Source organism: Rhinopithecus roxellana, chromosome 14 (genome assembly GCF_007565055.1).
Source record: "Rhinopithecus roxellana isolate Shanxi Qingling chromosome 14, ASM756505v1, whole genome shotgun sequence".
NCBI lineage: Eukaryota > Metazoa > Chordata > Mammalia > Primates > Cercopithecidae > Rhinopithecus > Rhinopithecus roxellana.
This window is the reverse complement of record NC_044562.1, coordinates 43,701,841-43,719,106: the sequence shown is the minus strand read 5'-3', so window position 1 is coordinate 43,719,106 and position 17,266 is coordinate 43,701,841. Positions and strand designations below refer to the sequence as shown.

At 40.0% G+C, this 17,266-nt stretch overlaps 1 protein-coding gene across 4 annotated transcripts in view; it reads left to right on the top strand.

Annotated features, from left to right (window-relative positions):
• Nucleotides 1-17,266, top strand: part of MFSD6 (major facilitator superfamily domain containing 6) — an 87,802-nt gene that overhangs the window by 25,830 nt on the left and 44,706 nt on the right. For all 4 annotated transcript variants that reach the window (XM_010379752.2, XM_030916572.1, XM_030916571.1 and 1 more), the window contains exon 2: nt 2,725-4,315. In XM_010379752.2, the coding sequence (XP_010378054.2) occupies nt 2,778-4,315 (1,538 nt within the window). In that variant the 5' untranslated portion in view covers nt 2,725-2,777. The remainder of the gene's footprint in view (nt 1-2,724; nt 4,316-17,266) is intronic.

Genomic DNA, 17,266 nt, shown 5'->3' with positions numbered 1-17,266 from the left:
TGAACTCATGGTCTGCCCATCTCGACCTCCCAAAGTGCTGGGATTACAGGCATGAGCCACCGCACCCGGCCTTCAGTTAAAAATTTTTTTAATCTAAAAAACCCACATGAACATTTTCAAAGCTTACAGCTACATTGACATCTGGCTTTTGGGGATAACAGATAAATTGACTCCTTACATAGGTCTCCTTAAGTTGTGTTTCCATTGCTTGTAGACATTGCTTGTAGAGATTAAAAAATGCTTACAAGCATAATTTTAGAAGATTTTTCAGAATGTTATTCATTTTGGGAAAAGAAAGAGCAAGATCTATTCCAAGGGGTGGCAAGTGAAATTGATATTTTTCTCTAGTAAAGAAAGTAAAAGGAGGCTGGCTGCAGTGGCTTACTCCTGTAATCCCAGCACTTTGGGAGGCTGAGCCAGGAGGATCACTTGAGCCCAGAAGTTGGAGAACAGCCTGGTCAACATGGCAAAAACCCCATCTCTACAAAAATTAGCCAGGCATGGTGGCATGCGTCTATAGTCCTAGCTACTAAGGAGGCTAAGGTGGGAGGATTGCTTGAGACCAGGAGGTTGAGGCTGCAGTGCCATAATTACACCACTGCACTCCAGCCTGGGTGACAGAGTAAGACCCTGTTTCTCAAAAAAAGAAAAAAGAAAGAAAAGAAGGTGAAAGGAATTAACACATATTTAATGTATATACCTCCTACCATCAGAATATGTTCCAACATAATTCTTGATGCACACAAGATCTTTTGACTCTTTAATCATTCAATCTTTAATAGAAGAAAGGGAAAATCTGATGGGATGGTGGCACACTTCCTATAAATTTATATAAATATATATTGCTAATGTCTTATATGAAAAACGTTTCTTTTTTTTTGAGACCGAGTCTCGCTCTGTCGCCAGGCTGGAGTGTAGTGGCCCAGTCTCTCCTCACTGCATCCTCTGCCTCCCGGGTTCAAGTGATTCTCCTGCCTCAGCCTCCCAAGTAGTTAGGACTACAGGCACGCCACCAGGCCCAGCTAATTTTTGTACCTTTTGTAGAAACGGGGTTTCACCATGTTGACCAGGATGGTCTCAATCTCCTGAACCCATGATCCACCCCCTTCAGCCTCCCAAAGTGCTGGGATTAGAGATGTAAGCCACTGTGCCCGGCCGAAGCACTGTTTCTCAAAAAGGTTTACTGGTGTCTTATCTAAAATATGTTATTTTTTCAGTTTAGTGTGTCTTAGAGCAGGGTTCCCCAACCCCCAGGCTATGGACTGCTAGCACTCCGTGGCCTGTTAGGAATTAGGCCGCACAGCAAGAGCGGGTCAGCACGCATTGTCACATGAGCTCTGCCTCCTGTCAGATCAACAGAGGCATTAGATTTGCACAGGAGCGTGAACGCTATTGTCAGCTGTGCATGTGAGGGATGTAGTTTGTGTGCTCCTTATCAGAACCTAAGAATCACCCTGATGATCTGAGGTGGAGCAGTTCATCCCAAAACCAACCCCCTCTCCCCATCTAAGGAAAAATTGTCTTCCATGAAACCAGTCCCTGGTGCCAAAATGGTTGGGGACTACCATCGTAGAGAGCATATGTCCTGAAGCCATAATATCAGGGTTCAGATCCTGGCACTGCCTCTTAATAGTTAAACCTGCCATGCCTCATTCTTCTCATCTGTAAAATGGACAAGATAATAGGGCTATTATGATTAATATGAATGTATACATTTAAAGATCTTCTAATGTTATCTGGTACAGAGTGCTCAATAAGTATTATCTGGTCTTTTTTCTTGCCATTTGTTTAAACTGCTGTCTATAAAGCACATCTGGAGAACTGTACATAATATATGCAATGTGAAGACTACTTTATTACCAGGATGTCTTTGTCATGGCTCCAGTGAGCCCTATAGTTGCAACAGTGCCATTGGCTTCCTCTTTCTCATTACATTTGTGGTTGTGGTTAAGTGCAACCTATTTTTCCTTAGAAACAGAATGTTTTTGCTACCTTTATTTTCTAAAGAATCCTAGACTTCATAATGCAGTGGATTTGTTTGAACAGTAAAATCAAGAAACTATAAACAGTGTTTATTTTCAACTCTCTGTATTTGGTTTAGACATAATCCCTATTATTTGTACATTTTCCCTTGGAATCAATGAAAAGACTGGGAATGAATCTGAACTGTAAACTTGCCATTGGAAGATGTAATTAGTCAGTCAGTGGCCACAAAGAGTATTCGACTTTTTTAAAAGCTATTTTTCCTTACCAGTAAGTATTGTGTGGCTGCAAGTGATAAATGATGCGAGTTCTCTCTTGGAATTACTATTTTAGTTTGTAACTGCTTAATTTCCTGCAAGATGAAGTTCTGTGTTTACATGTTATGATTTTCTTTTCTTTTTTTTTTTTTCGAGACAGAATCTCGATCTGTCACCCAGGCTGGAGTGCTGTGGTGCCATCTCTGCTCACTGCAAGCTCCACCTCCTGGGTTCATGCCATTCTCTTCCTCAGCCTCCTGAGTAGCTAGGACTACAGGCGCCCACCACCAGGCCCAGCTAATTTTTTGTATTTTTAGTAGAGATGGGGTTTCACTGTGTTAGCCAGGATAGTCTCAGTCTCTTGACCTTGTGATCTGCCCTCCTTGGCCTCCCAAAGTGCTGGGATTACAGACGGGAGCCACCGCGCCCGGTCTACATGTTATGATTTTCATTACTAAGCCATCTTTTAAATTTTACTTTACAGATCAACAGTACAAATTCAGAAGGTTGTAAACTTGCTGATGGTGGTGGTAAGCCATGGCAGATGATAAAGTTGCTATTTTAACGGATGATGAAGAGGAACAGAAGAGAAAGTATGTGCTTGCAGATCCCTTTAATGGTATTTCCAGGGAACCAGAACCACCTTCGAATGAAACACCTTCCTCCACAGAAACATCTGCTATTCCTGAGGAGGAAATAGACTGGATAGAGAAACATTGTGTTAAGATAAACAATGATCTTCTAATTTCCAAGGTCTTTTATTTTTTCTTTTACTCGGCCTATGGCTCTCTCTATCCCCTTTTGCCTGTGTATTACAAACAGTTGGGAATGTCTCCAAGCCAGAGTGGACTACTAGTAGGTATTCGCTACTTCATTGAATTCTGCAGTGCCCCCTTTTGGGGTGTAGTTGCAGATCGCTTTAAAAAAGGCAAAATTGTCCTCCTCTTTTCTCTTTTGTGTTGGGTTTTATTCAACTTGGGCATTGGATTTGTCAAACCTGCTACCTTGAGATGTGTACCAAAGATTCCCCCAACAGCTCATCCCACCAACGCAAGTCACCAGTTAACTATCCTGCCAACAAATTCTTCCTTTACCTCTTTCCTCACCATATCACCAAAAATGCGTGAGAAAAGAAACCTGCTTTTGAAAACAGGGCTCAATGTCTCAGACACTGTTACTTTGCCAACAACTCTAAACATGAACAGTGAACCCACTCTGCAGCCCCAGACAGATGAAATTACTAACCGTATGATGGACTTGACTTTGAACTCAAGCACAGCAACCCCTGTTGTCCCCACAGGAAGTGTAACCAAGGAGACAACCACTGTTATTGTTACCACCACCAAATCTTTACCTTCTGACCAAGTCATGCTTGTTTATGATCAGCAAGAAGTTGAAGCTATATTCTTGGTGATCTTGGTAGTTGTCATAATAGGAGAATTTTTCAGTGCCTCTTCTGTCACAATCGTAGACACAGTGACACTCCAGTATCTGGGAAAACACAGAGATCGCTATGGGTTGCAGCGCATGTGGGGCTCCCTGGGCTGGGGCCTGGCGATGCTGTCCGTGGGCATCGGGATCGACTACACCCACATCGAAGTGCTCATCGATGGAAAGGGGTGTAAGCCCCCCGAGTACAGGAATTACCAGATCGTCTTCATCGTCTTCGGCGTTCTCATGACCATGGCCTTGATCGTTGCCACTCAGTTCCGGTTCCGGTACAACCATTTCAAAAACAATGATTCTAAAGGGAAAGAGGTAGAGATTCCACAGGTGGAAAGGAACAACTCCACAGAGTCCTCTGAGGAGACACCAACCACCACAAGCCACTCGCAGGCCTTCAACTTTTGGGACTTAATCAAGCTGCTCTGCAGCGTGCAGTATGGCTCAGTGCTGTTTGTGGCTTGGTTCATGGGTTTTGGATACGGCTTCGTGTTCACCTTTCTCTACTGGCATTTGGAAGACCTGAATGGAACTACAACCCTCTTTGGGGTCTGTTCAGTCCTGAGTCATGTGTCTGAGCTGACAGCATATTTTTTTAGTCACAAGCTTATTGAATTGATCGGCCACATCAGGTAAGAATATGCTTACAATTGCTGCCCCTCAGCAATTGAACTTTATCTTTTTATAGTTTATAGTTCCTTCTACTACATCTTAAGGTATTATAATTTGTGTTGAGGATAGGGTTGGAGTGGAAATGGGGATTTCTGTTTCTCTTCCTCCTTAAAATAGAAACAAAGGAAAAGAAGTCATAAATCTGGTTGAATTATCACAAATAAACAAAGAATGGCTTCCTCTGCTCTCCCACCCCACAGAAAAGACCTATAGGCTAGCTAGCTATGTGCTAAGAGACTCTCACAGTACATGTTTTCAGGTATAGGAACACCAGCTTAGTGAACATATTATTCCACAGAGGGTCCACCCATCCTAGGCATTTATGAAGCAGAGCTTAAGTAGATAAAGTGGACTTTTTTAAAGCCTTTATTCTCAGGCTGATATAGATAGAGCCTGAATATATGGCATCTAAAGATGTCCATTATATCTAATAAGACTGTGATGTAACCCACCATAATCCCTAATTCCATGATACTACATGGATGAGGTTCTTAAGTATTTTTTTGGATTATTACATGACTCCCTGCATTTTTGTCTACCATGAAGATAGGATATTTGAAAATCTTTCTTCCACCTAAAATTTCTCATGTAATTCTTTTAGTTATATAAAAAAAAAATCTGTAGGCTGGGCACAGTGGCTCACACCTGTTAATCCCAGCACTTTGGAAGGCCGAGGCGGGTGGATCACTTGAAGTCAGGAGTTTGAGACCAGCCTGGCCAACATGGTGAAACCCCATCTCTACTAAAAATACAAAAGTTAGCCGGGCATGGTGGCACACACCCGTAGTCCCAGCTACTTGGGAGGCTGAGGCACAAGAATCACTTGAACCCAGGAGGCAGAGGTTGCAGTGAGTTGAGATCGCACTACTGCACACCAACCTGGGAAACAGAGTGAGACTCCATCTAAAAAAAGAAAATGCCCTATAAGTGCCTAGTGTTTCTTGTTGTGTATTATTTCTTCCCACCATTAATGTATATCTTGCTCTTTAGAGATTTTTCTGCTCTGTTGGCTCTAAATGTGGAGCTAGCTCCACTTAAGCGTTCTTGCCTTACAGAAAAGTACGACATGTCTGTTCCTAAGATGTGAAGTTGCTATAACTAAAAGAAAGCAACCAGATGTGTTTGTGTGTATTTAAATCTGCTATTTCTGTGGCTCAAGCCTGTAATCCCAGCACTTTGGGAGGCCGAGACGGGCGGATCACGAGGTCAGGAGATCGAGACCATCCTGGCTAACACGGTGAAACCCCGTCTCTACTAAAAAATACAAAAAAAAAACTAGCCGGGCGAGGTGGCGGGCACCTGTAGTCCCAGCTACTCGGGAGGCTGAGGCAGGAGAATGGCGTGAACCCGGGAGGCGGAGCTTGCCGTGAGCTGAGATCCGGCCACTGCACTCCAGCCTGGGCGACAGAGCGAGACTCCGTCTCAAAAAAAAAAAAAAAAAAAGAAAAGAAAAAGAAATTAAAGAGGAGAAATAGACAATGACAAGATTTGACAATCCTTTATTTCCCTTCTATTAACTGAAGAAAATACTTTATAATTTAAAGTTTCAACCTAGAATCAATCATTTCTTTAAGCAGTTGTGAGTATTTTTTCTTGTTGGTTTAGTTTTGCTTCGGGAGGTGGTGTTCTGTTCCTTCCCTTTCTTAGATCTTAGATCCCTTTGTTGTCACTAAACAAAGTCAGGCACTGTGTGGATGTTTCCTGGACCCACAGAACCCCCGAGGCACATTTTGTAAGACCATTCCGAGAAAGAGAGCCCACATAATATTAAGGACTCAGAATGTCCTTTAATTTTGTCCACACCATGTTTAGATGATCTGAGCTGTTTGAATTGACCGAGATGAATCAGATGCCTCCCTTCAACTTGGGCTTATGAGCAAATCTCACTGCAATTAATAATGTCTTTAAAATCACTGTTATTCATTCCCAGAAAGGTACCCAGTTAGGTCTTACCAACGAGTGGAGTTCTTAGACGTCATCATTTAATAAGTCAATAGCATGAGTTGAACACTGACTCAGTACAGAGTATATGTTCAGGTTCTATTTTCAAAGGAATCGTTAGGTTCTTTCCACATGCTAAGAAAAAGATGGTTCTCGTCTACCTTTGCCTTTTGTGTGAGACATATGCAGCATTTTCATGATAAAATCCTAGTGGGTTTACTACTCCTTTTGGTAAGCTTAGACTTGTGTATTTCTTGGGTAGTATTAGTTACTCATTATTTCAAAACCTACAGTTCACTTAACCTTAATTTTCTGGTTTTACGAACAAAAAGCATCTTCCTTTTCTTGTTTAATAATGTGATGGAAGAAGATGACTGTTGTGGTCATATTGCTCCCAAGAGTCTGCGGGAATTCCATCAGTATGTGGTCATTTACCTCTTTTGAATTTTAATCCTGTCCATTAAAATGTATTAATTATTTTAAGTGCTTTTAGAAGAGTCTAATAGCTAAAATGAGACTATGTCCACATACTCGGGTAGAATGGGTCTGTTCCTTTTGTGAGAATTTTGGGAGCTCAGTCAGGTGGTATTGGTTGTGATTTGGGGATTTACACTTTCCCCTGGAAGAATACCTTTCATTAAGTAGTTGGTGAAGAGAAATGATCTCTGAATTATGAGCCTTGATGTGTTGCTTGTAGGATCACAGAAGTAGATCTGCCCATGGCATTTTTGCATGCATGTATATTATTTCAGTACTTTGTGGTTGTCCTATTGGAAGTTTGTTTTTAGGAGTTGGCACTACCATATATTTGTGGATATTCACAAATTCTTCGTCTAGAGTAATAATAAGAAAGATTCATACCAGAAAATAGTTTTTTAAAAAATAGCATGTCCAGTTTTGAACTCAGTATTTTAACAATTTCATAGTGTACAACCAGTTTTTCAGGGACTGGCCTGTCAGTCTAAACACACACACATAGAGTATCGGATTTCTGATTTTGACCTTGGATTTTGTCCTTCTCTGGAAAGTGACTTTCTCAGGCAAATAGGATAATAATGCTAAATATTTCCACTTTTAAAGATAAATAAATTTCTTTTGATTCGAAATCATAAGACTTTGGAATTTACAGCAAGTATATTTTTAGGCTATAAATGATTAACAAGATGTAAGTGTATCTTAAGGTATCTTCATATTGCTTAACATTTTAGCAGCCATGGGTAGGATTGTAATCAAAATACATTGCAGTAAAACATTTGTAAATTTGTAAATCGTTACTTTCCAGTGTTAGGCCATCCCCCATGTTATTTGATTTAAATTTATTTACATTTTAAGGGACACCGAAAAATCTATTCAATCGATCTGTGACTTTGCCCTGGAATTTTTATACTCAAGGTCAGTTTTACTGTGCAAATATTGTCCAGAGGGGCGTTACATTACCTATTATTAGCCATCAATTACTACTCAATGTTAGCTAAATATACAAATGAACTAGCCAGTCAGTTTGGGAAAGAAGAAAATACCTGATGCAGCTAGTAGGAGGAGGAACACCAGGCTTTCCTGATGGGACATTGCAGGATGAACAGATAGCAAGATGCTGGGCTTCAGCACAGCCAAGGACACATGGGAGGTAGCACATGATAGTCTTGTCATTGGAGGAATAGCAGTAAGTATTATAAGAGGGAAGAAACTCTGCAGCTGGGTGTTCAGTGTGAGCTGGCCACTGAAGGGTTTAAGGAAGATCATGCCTACTTTTTTTTTTCTTTTTCCTCATCATCTTCCTTATTTCTACCCGCCTCTTTGTGCCATCTTTGCTGATCTTAGACCCACAGGCTCTCAGGTCCTCTCCTTGCCCCGTATGAACGGGTGCTGATTTCTGTCGGCTGTGTTTCCCAGGGTCTGTTCTCATGTCTTCTACCTGGGTTCGGCTAATGTATTGGTTCTCAACTCGCCAAGAGAGCTTTTAAAGCTCCTAATGCCCAGGCTGCACCCAGACCAATTACGTCAGTCTTCTAGAGGTGTACCCAGGCATTCAACGTTTTTATAGCTTCCTACTTGATTCTAGTGTGTGCAGCCAAGGTTGAGAACCACCAGGCTAATGAGAGGCATAGGTAAGGGGAGGATTACAGGAAAGGAGGCGGGGGAAAAAGCAGGGCGTTTTATTTCTCTTTCCAGCTCATGCAGCATGTTTGTGTAAGATTTGGAGATGATTCCCTCTAGTCCTCTCTCTGGCATCTTGTAGTTTACTTATGTGCATGTGCTGGTCAGTACTTAGCTGAAGACTCGAGGGGAAGCTACAGATCTCTACAGCTCTCTCTCTCTGTAGCTTTCTCCACTTGGGTACTCTGTCCTGCTTCCCAGACTCTCAGCCTTGTCTCCTCTGCTCTGGAGACCTCTGTGAGCTGCTGCATCTCACCTATGCTCCACCCACTGTGGGTGACCCTGAGCTCCAACAACATTCTCTCCTCTCTTTATTCTTCTGCCTGAGGCCATGGAGAGGCTGCCTGTGGTTCTCATCACAGTGGTCTGGCTTCCCAGCTCTTCTGTCACCTACCTAACCAAGTCCCTGAATTAAGTCAGATTGCTGCCTGCCTCTGATGAGATGCTGACTCATACACCACTCTTCACTGCTTACAAAGACTCTCGATGGCAATTGGTACTGTGAAGAAACAGAATAGAAATAGAATAACTCAATTATTGATTAAAAAGCAAAAAGATGGTGGACCTTAAATAACTTTTTCCCCGTTCTGATTCCTTAAGGGAGGATTAATTCTTCTTTAAAAATGGTTTTTACCACAATAACAATGTTTTAAAAGATGACTTAATTCTCATAGTAATTTTGGAATTATGAATTCTACATGCTCTAGAGGACCAAGTATTACTCTGTATTACTTAAAAATCAAAATCCTAGACATTTGTTCAATTTAGTTGAACAGTTATTTAGGCCCGAAGAACCCCAGATTAGTAAGATGTAGGGGCTGAATACTAAAGGGAAAGGTGTTGGAAAAAACAGGAGAGATTGAGGCCAGATGGATGCTGGGATCAGGAACCTGAGTTTCATCTGGAGGCAGTAGGGAGCCATAGCAAGGTTCAAAGCAGGGAGGACCATAGATTTTCATATGTCCCTCCCTGCTTTGAACCTTGCTATGGAGGGTAACTTTGAAGCTAGATGCCCACGGAAAAGGTTCTTAAAATAGTCCAAGGAAGAGATGGTACAGGCCTGAACTACAGCAGTAGCAAAAGAAATTGAGGGAAGGGATAGTATCTGGGAGGTAAAAATGGACAGATTTGGATGTGGAAGTGAGGTAGAGACCCCCACATTTCCATCTTGGTATGGTGATTCCAAAAATCTAATAGGAAATTCAGAAAGGAGATGTAGAATGGAGTGGGAGTATGATTGTTTGGTTTGAAGTTGAAACATCTAGATGGGGATGTATCATAAGCCTGAAGCTTACGGGATAAGGTAAGGACAGGGGATGCAGATTTGCAGCAGTGAAAATCATGAATGTGGATAAGATCAACAAGGAAATCTTGTGGTCTAAGAAGAGAAATTGGCTGAGGAAAATCAATTATAATTGTCTCTAAGATAGTATTTCAAGTTTCTGATTTATTGAAATGTTGGTCTGTGCTTTATTGCTTAAAGTAAGTATTCTTATGCTTGAGAATATTTTGTGTTATATGGACCAACATGGTGAGACCTTGTCTCTACAAAAAATAACATTAGCTGGGCATGGTGGCACATGCCTTTAGTCCCAGCTACTTGGGAGGCTGAGGTGGGAGGATCTTTTGAGCCCAAAAGGAAGTGAAGGCTGCAGTGAGCTGTGATCACACCACTGCACTCCAGCCTGGGTGACAGAGAAGGACCCTGTTTCAAAAAAGAAAAGGAGAAAAAAGGACTAGTCTAATTAAGTTAATCAGTACTAGAAAATGAAGTACTTTTATCCTTTCAATTGTGTAGGGTATGTGTAAAAAAAAAAATGTTGATTTGATGTCATCTGGCTAGTTAATGAAATAAAAGGTAATAACTTTTCTTAGCACTGGTGAAATGAGACCTGTTTGGCCTGTGTTTTCTCTGCCAGAGCAGTACACATAATTGACTGTGGCTTTGAGCCCAGTGTATGAGTATTCTTGGTCATGGCCAAGTTTTTCACAGAGGTAGGAAGATTCCATGTGGAAGCCTGCCAGCCGACTTACAGGCATTGTAGAATATAGTTTAGCCACAACATCAGTTCTACTGTAATATCAGTGTCAGATTTTAAAATGTGAAATAAATGAGTGCTCTGTAGCAGTGGAATGGGAGTTTACTCACAAGGTCTGAGGAAGGTAGATTGCAGATGTAAAGTGGCTGTGTGTTCTTTTTAGTGTAGGGGAGATTTTATGGTTCTATTGAAGTCATCATTCTCCACAACTCAATTTTGTGTTTTTTGTTTGTGTTTTTCATTTAGTATATAAAAACCATGGTAAAGCACAAAGGAAAACAAACATAAGGCCACACTGTAACTCCTGATATTGGATAATCATCCCAACATATCTACAGGGGTTAGAATTTACATCATCTTGTGTAACTTTATGGTTACAATTTTGAAAGTGAGTATTAGGGTGCTGAAACCATCCTCCATTCATTCAGAAGCAAGTGTTTCATAAAGATAATGTTTTGTGTCCTATTTTAAATTCTAATTATTTTATACAAAATCATAGTAAAAAGAAGTGATGTTAATCTTTTTCCTTGTTTTTGCACTATGTATCTTGGTAAATTAACTCTAGCATACTGGGTAACAGATTTAGAAATAGTATAGTCCAGTCCCCTTATTTTACAGCTCGCCTGAGGATACAAGCCTGAAGTCTTGCACCCTTCAGAGTAGGCCTTGGTGTTAAGTGAGGCCCTTTGAGTTGAACTGGTCTGGCTTCCATCCTGCTTGTGCTCCTTATTTAACTGGATGATCTTGGGCCTGCTGTGTGAGCTGAGTCTCAGTTTTATTCATCTGTAAATCTGGAGATACTTATCTCGTATTAGAGAGAATTACAGGAGAACTGATGCAAAGCACTTAGAATGGAGTCAGGCAGATAGCAAAGATGCAGGAAGCAGTCAGAGATGCTGTCATTGTTAACTATCAGTGGTAGGGGTATTTGGTGGCATTTGAGTGTTCCATTTAACTCATCAGAGTATTTAAGAAAATGTAGAATCTAGCTCCTTCACATGCTACAAGTAGGTCTTAAATATGTTCTGTCTCCTTTTCCAGAGTACCTCTCTTTTTAAAAAGCCCCAAATCACAAAAACAAAACAAAACACTATACCCTGTTTAAAGAGTACAATTTTTTTTTTCTGACTCTGCCAGCCTTTCTCAGCGAGCGCTCCTCAGAAACACAAAACATACAGAATGACTTGAGTGACCATTTCTTCAATTCTTCCAAGGATGGCATATAACTACTACCATTCGGATGCGTAAAAGAGAGAATAATTTATTTCATATGATGGGGGTTTTAGAACACAAGGTCTTATTCCTCTCCTGATACGTTGGTTTAAAATTTCATTTGCAGACTCAGTTGGATTTTTTAAAAAAAGTTAAATGCTTCTCTTTTCATTAGAATACTTACTTTGAAATCAGATTCATAATGTGGTAATATGGAAAGAGTAATGCTTCCTGTAATTGACTAATGGACAAAGACAAGGTCATTTTTTTCCCTTTATCTTTGAGCTCTAAGGATTACAGAGCTGAGATTTAAAAACAGTTTTGTTTTTTATCAGGATAGGTGATTTGCCAAAGGACATATAGACTGTATTAAACTCTGGTACGAGGGAAAAAAATACATTATCCTGCCGCCTCCTTGATCAATCAAATGGCATGAATTTTAATGTTTAAAACATGTCTTTGTGAATTAAGTTTAAAAAATCCTACCCAAACAACAGCACTCTCCAAAAGTGAATGATTTTTCCACCATCAAATGATCTTCAGGATCCTCCCCTGTCTTGTGATGAGGTTTAGTTTCCTAAGACCAAAATGAGATTAAGCCTTGTTGAACTCTATCTGAGTTTTAATAATCACAGAATTATTACAAACTCTGAAAGAGTTTGAGATTATACGAGTATACTATTTTAGCAACATAAAAGCCAGGTGGATGGATGCAAGGTGTATCCAAGGCTGCACAGTTTGGGAAGTTCCCCCAGATCTCTTGACTGCCTGCCAGAGTGTTCTGGCTGACGGAAAGGCATAAGCACTTTACTCTGCTAAATCCTATAGTTCCAACTGCTACAGCTCCCTAGCTTTTTGAAAAATAAACCCAACTGAAAAGTAGTTTAAACTGGGAGAGCTATGTATTGGCATTAAAATCTGCCTAATAACGCACTGGGATCTGAGTTGGAAAAAAATTATCTGGCAATGTCGTGAAGTTTTTAAAATTTGGGGGATCAGGGAGAGGGAGGAACTAGGAAGGCATATTCCATTTATAAAGAAGCTAATGAAACATGGACTATGAACTAGAAATTCCCTATCCAAGAGATAGGGAATCTACAGTAGCTAGACATTTATGGATATTCATTCTGGGTCTGCTCAACCCACAACTACATGCTGGTAGGAATACAAGAGATGAATACTCGGTTCTGGTCTCCTTGGCATTTATACCCTGGCTTTAAAGCTGAGCTTAAATGTCAACCACCTTCAGAGCCATCTAAGACTGTACTGATTCTATTTTAGAACAGACCCGATTTTAGGAGTGAGGGACATAGGGATTCTGAGGATCTCTCCCAGTGCACTGTTCTGAAAATATGGTAGGCCTGGGCCAGCTGCTGGGACAGGTCACAAGCCAGCACCACAGACATTTATCCAGAGAGTTCATGTTTAGCACAGTCCTAAATGTTTCAGAGGAAGCTAAACATATGCAGTCTCTGATTCATAGGCACAATAAAAAAATAACTTGAAAGGATGTCTTGACGCACAAAATATAAAAATATTAGCTCACTCAGGGTGTCTGAGATGGAATTATTTTAACACAGTATTAGAGAATGGATCTAATTAGAGCTTTTCTAGTCAGAGAACACAAAGTTAGTGATTTCAATTTTGTTTTGTTTTCTTTTGCTTTTAGCCAAAAGGACAGTTGGCAATGTTCTGTTAGACATGAGTGATTGGGCGAGACTGTGCGGATAGGTCCGTGCGAGTTCATCACCATTGGATTTCATTTTTCATTTTGTGCAAACTAGAGAGCTTTGGATTTGTTAAAATATGAGCATTTACGGATTATTCCTGTACTGCTAAGTCCTCTACTAATATATGGAGGACACATAGGCCCTATCTTATACATATAGTCTGTGTCATAGCACATATGATAAAATGACCTACCTAGTGATATAAAGAAGCCACATTAAAAAATAAATTGCTTATATACTTCTTGGTGCCATGTTTTAGGCATTATAAGCTACTATCTTTATAATAGCTGGCATATGAAAATTATAATTGCAGCTATTATTTATATGTGGGTAGATTTCTATTTTCCTATTCCTTTCACATTTTACCTCCAAAGACATTGATATGAGTTGAAAAAGCCCCTTAGAGTTATTTCAAATATAGGTTCTCATAATTACATTGTAAGCTATGAAGTCTCAAAAATTGAAGAATTTATGATCAGGAATTGAAAGGGAATCATTTGTTTTTTATCGTCCCTTGAACATCTTTGCGAAGAAATATCTTACAGCATTACTTATAATTGAGCTATTCATAGTTAAGAAGAAAAGGCCATTGTTGCAAGGTAGTATAAATGGATCCAGGGCTTTTAGTTACTGGCATCACATGGTTTTCTTTCTCTTCCACCTTCAGTGGCTGGGTTGATTGAGGCACTTGCTGAGTTAAAGAGAGCAGGACAAACATCATATGTAGCAGACTTTTTTGTGATTGCAGACCACCCTTAGACTGCCACCATCTAACAGGCTGAGGTGATGGTCAAGGTGTGTGGCAGACAAGAGTAAAGATGGTTCCTGCAAATTCCATTACCTACACAACCACTGTGGAGACCAATTTAGCAGTCTATGCTCAGCCTCAAGCTAGATATTCCCTGTGGCCTAAAAATTACATTTTTTAGGTAAATACCTCCCTAGAGAAACTCATATATATGCAGAAAGATGTGTACAAGGATGCTTACTAGCTTACTGTGGTTTTCTTACAGTGAAAAAAAGTCTAGCCATCAATTGAGGAATGGATACATTCAATATGGTATAGTCGTAAGGTGAAATGTTAATGCAGGGGTTAACAGAAATAGACTAGATCAATATGCCACCATGGAAAGCTCTCAAAACTACAATGTTGACTGGGGAAAAAAGCAGATTTCAAAATAATACACAGTTCGGCACAATTATACAAATGTTAACAATACATTTTAAAAGTTTAGCATATTTTCATGGATTATATATATATGTATATATATATATACACACATGTAAATTTGGAGAGGACTAATACCCTCTAAATTCACAGTAGCCCTAGCTTTCTGGACAGGACAAAAAGAGAAAGGGACTTGGATGGGGAACAAAGGGGACCTCTACATTATCTGTAATATTTTTTTCTTTAAGGAAATATGGCAAAATATTCATAATTTTCCATTCTTGGTGCTAGACAGTCTCTACTTTTTTTTTTGGTATTTTCTACTGGAAAATAGTTTGAAGTCCATGTCTCCTTACAGTGAATCAATATAATCATCCTCCTGTAGAAGAGCCAAATGTGTGTATGTGTATATACATACGCATGTGTGTGCATAGTTATAGCTGTATATGTTTTAAAGAAACATTTATCCAAATATGTCAGGTAAAGATTGAGATTTTCTGTCCCTAATATGCATATTGTCTGTCTATATTTTGCCCTAAATGGCATAAATGATTACAGGTCTACTTTGTATAATAACCATGGCTTCAAGTCTTATTTTCTTCTCTTTAAAATGAGATCAGGTGCAAATGCATAGTATGTTGTTAAGAATTAGCCAGGAGCAGTGGCTCATGCCTGTAATCCCAGCACTTTGGCAGGGTGAGGCAGGTGGATCACCTGAGGTCAGGAGTTTAAGACCTAGCCTGGTCAACATGGTGAAACCCCGTCTCTACTAAAAATACAAAAATTAGCTGGGCAGGGTGGTGGGTGCTTGGAGTCCCAGCTACTCGGGAGGCTGAGGCAGGAGAATCACTTCAACCCGGGAGATGGAGTTTGCAGTGAGGCAAGATGGCGGCACTGTACACCCGCCTGGGTGACAGAGCAAGACTTCGTCTCAAAAAGAAAAAAAAAAAAAAAGAGTATAAACTGTGCCCAATAACTCTGATTTGAATAGTCATTATAACATTTCTTTATAGAAAAAGAAATCAAGATACCGAAAAGCCAAGTGATGTCCCAAAGGTCATAAAGTTTATTACTGGCAGTAAGTGCATCTATGAGTGTTTGTACCAGCTGTTTAATTATCTTGAGTAATAGCGTGTCAGTTTACTGCCTTTTTATTGTGCAAGTCAAAAGTCTTAACTAATTTGGCTAATTATGTTTCTGCATACACATGGAAATATTTAGTAGACTGCAATTATATAATTTTGAAGGATACTTTGGAAGAGTGGATAAGAAAATACATTTTCTCAGAAGCTTAGTTCATAGCATACCTCTCCAAAGCCTTTCCAACTTGAAGAAGTAACAATTCCATTCTTATTTCTGAAATACTGAGCAATTCTTCCTTACCTTTTTTCTGCTGAAAACATCTTTAAATAGTAGTCTATAGACAAACAATAACTTGCTTTTTCTTTTTCTCTTTCTCCTTTTTTTTTTTTTTTTTTTTTTGAGACAGGAGTCTCAGTCTGTTTCCCAGACTGGAGTGCAGTGACGCAATCTCAGTTCACTGCAGCTTTGATCACTTGGGCTCAGATGATCCCCCCACCCCAGCCTCCCAAGTAGCTTGGACTACAGGCATGTGCCACCATGCCCAGCTAAGTTTTATATTTTTTGTAGAGATAAGGTTTTGCTGTGTTGGCCAGGCTGGTCTTAAACTCCTAAGCTCAAGTGATCTGCCTCAGTCTCGCAAAGTGCTGGGTTTATAGGCAATGAGCCATTGTGCCCAGCCACTGATTTTTTCTTTCCTTTAAAAAGTTAACATATAGATTGAAGCTCTGACATTATCGAAAAAAAGAATAAACTTTCAGTTACATTTGTCCAGGTGTACTATATCTTTGGACCATCTCCTGTCCATTGTGGTTGCTGAGTACAGTGAGGAATCCTCAGTGATGCCGTGTTGGCCAATGGTCCTTGGTTATAACCATTGACTAGGCATTTCATTCCATTAAGGAGAATGAGAAGAGAGCAAGTTGGTCTAGGCTTGACTGCAGTCATCGTCCTAAGCCCTGGTAGGATCGTTGAGTAGTGTAGTAGTTATCCTGTTTTCTTTTTTCCTTCTTTTTGCCAGTTTGTCTATAAAAAGTGTATGTGTGTGTATATGTACATGTGTGCATTTGAACTAGATTCAAATTCCACACTTAGTCCATGTCTAACTTTGGATAAGTCAGTAATTTTAGCTTTGTTAAGCCTCAAGTTCCACATTTGTAAAACGGAATAATAATTATACCTGACTTCATAGCATTGTCACTAAGATTAAATGAGATAATGCTAGCAAGCACATAGTAGGTCCTCAACTATGAACAGTAGGTAGTATTGTTACTAATTCACTCCTCCAACAAGTATTTATTAAGTACACACTGGGTGACAGGCACTGTGCTAGAATCGGGGGATATATGGAATCTATAATAAAGACAAAGGTCAGTCCTCGTGGGACTAACATTCTGCTGTGGTAGACAATGAACAGTAAGTAGATGATTTCACTTCTGATAATGATGGGTGTAAAACAGAGTGAAGGGTCCCAGAGTGACTGAGGAGAAGCAATTGTTTCAGCTTGGTTAGGCTGGGAGACTTTCCCTGAGGAGGTGGCATTTGAGCAGAGTCCTGAATGGAAGCCCCCAGTGAAGATCTTGG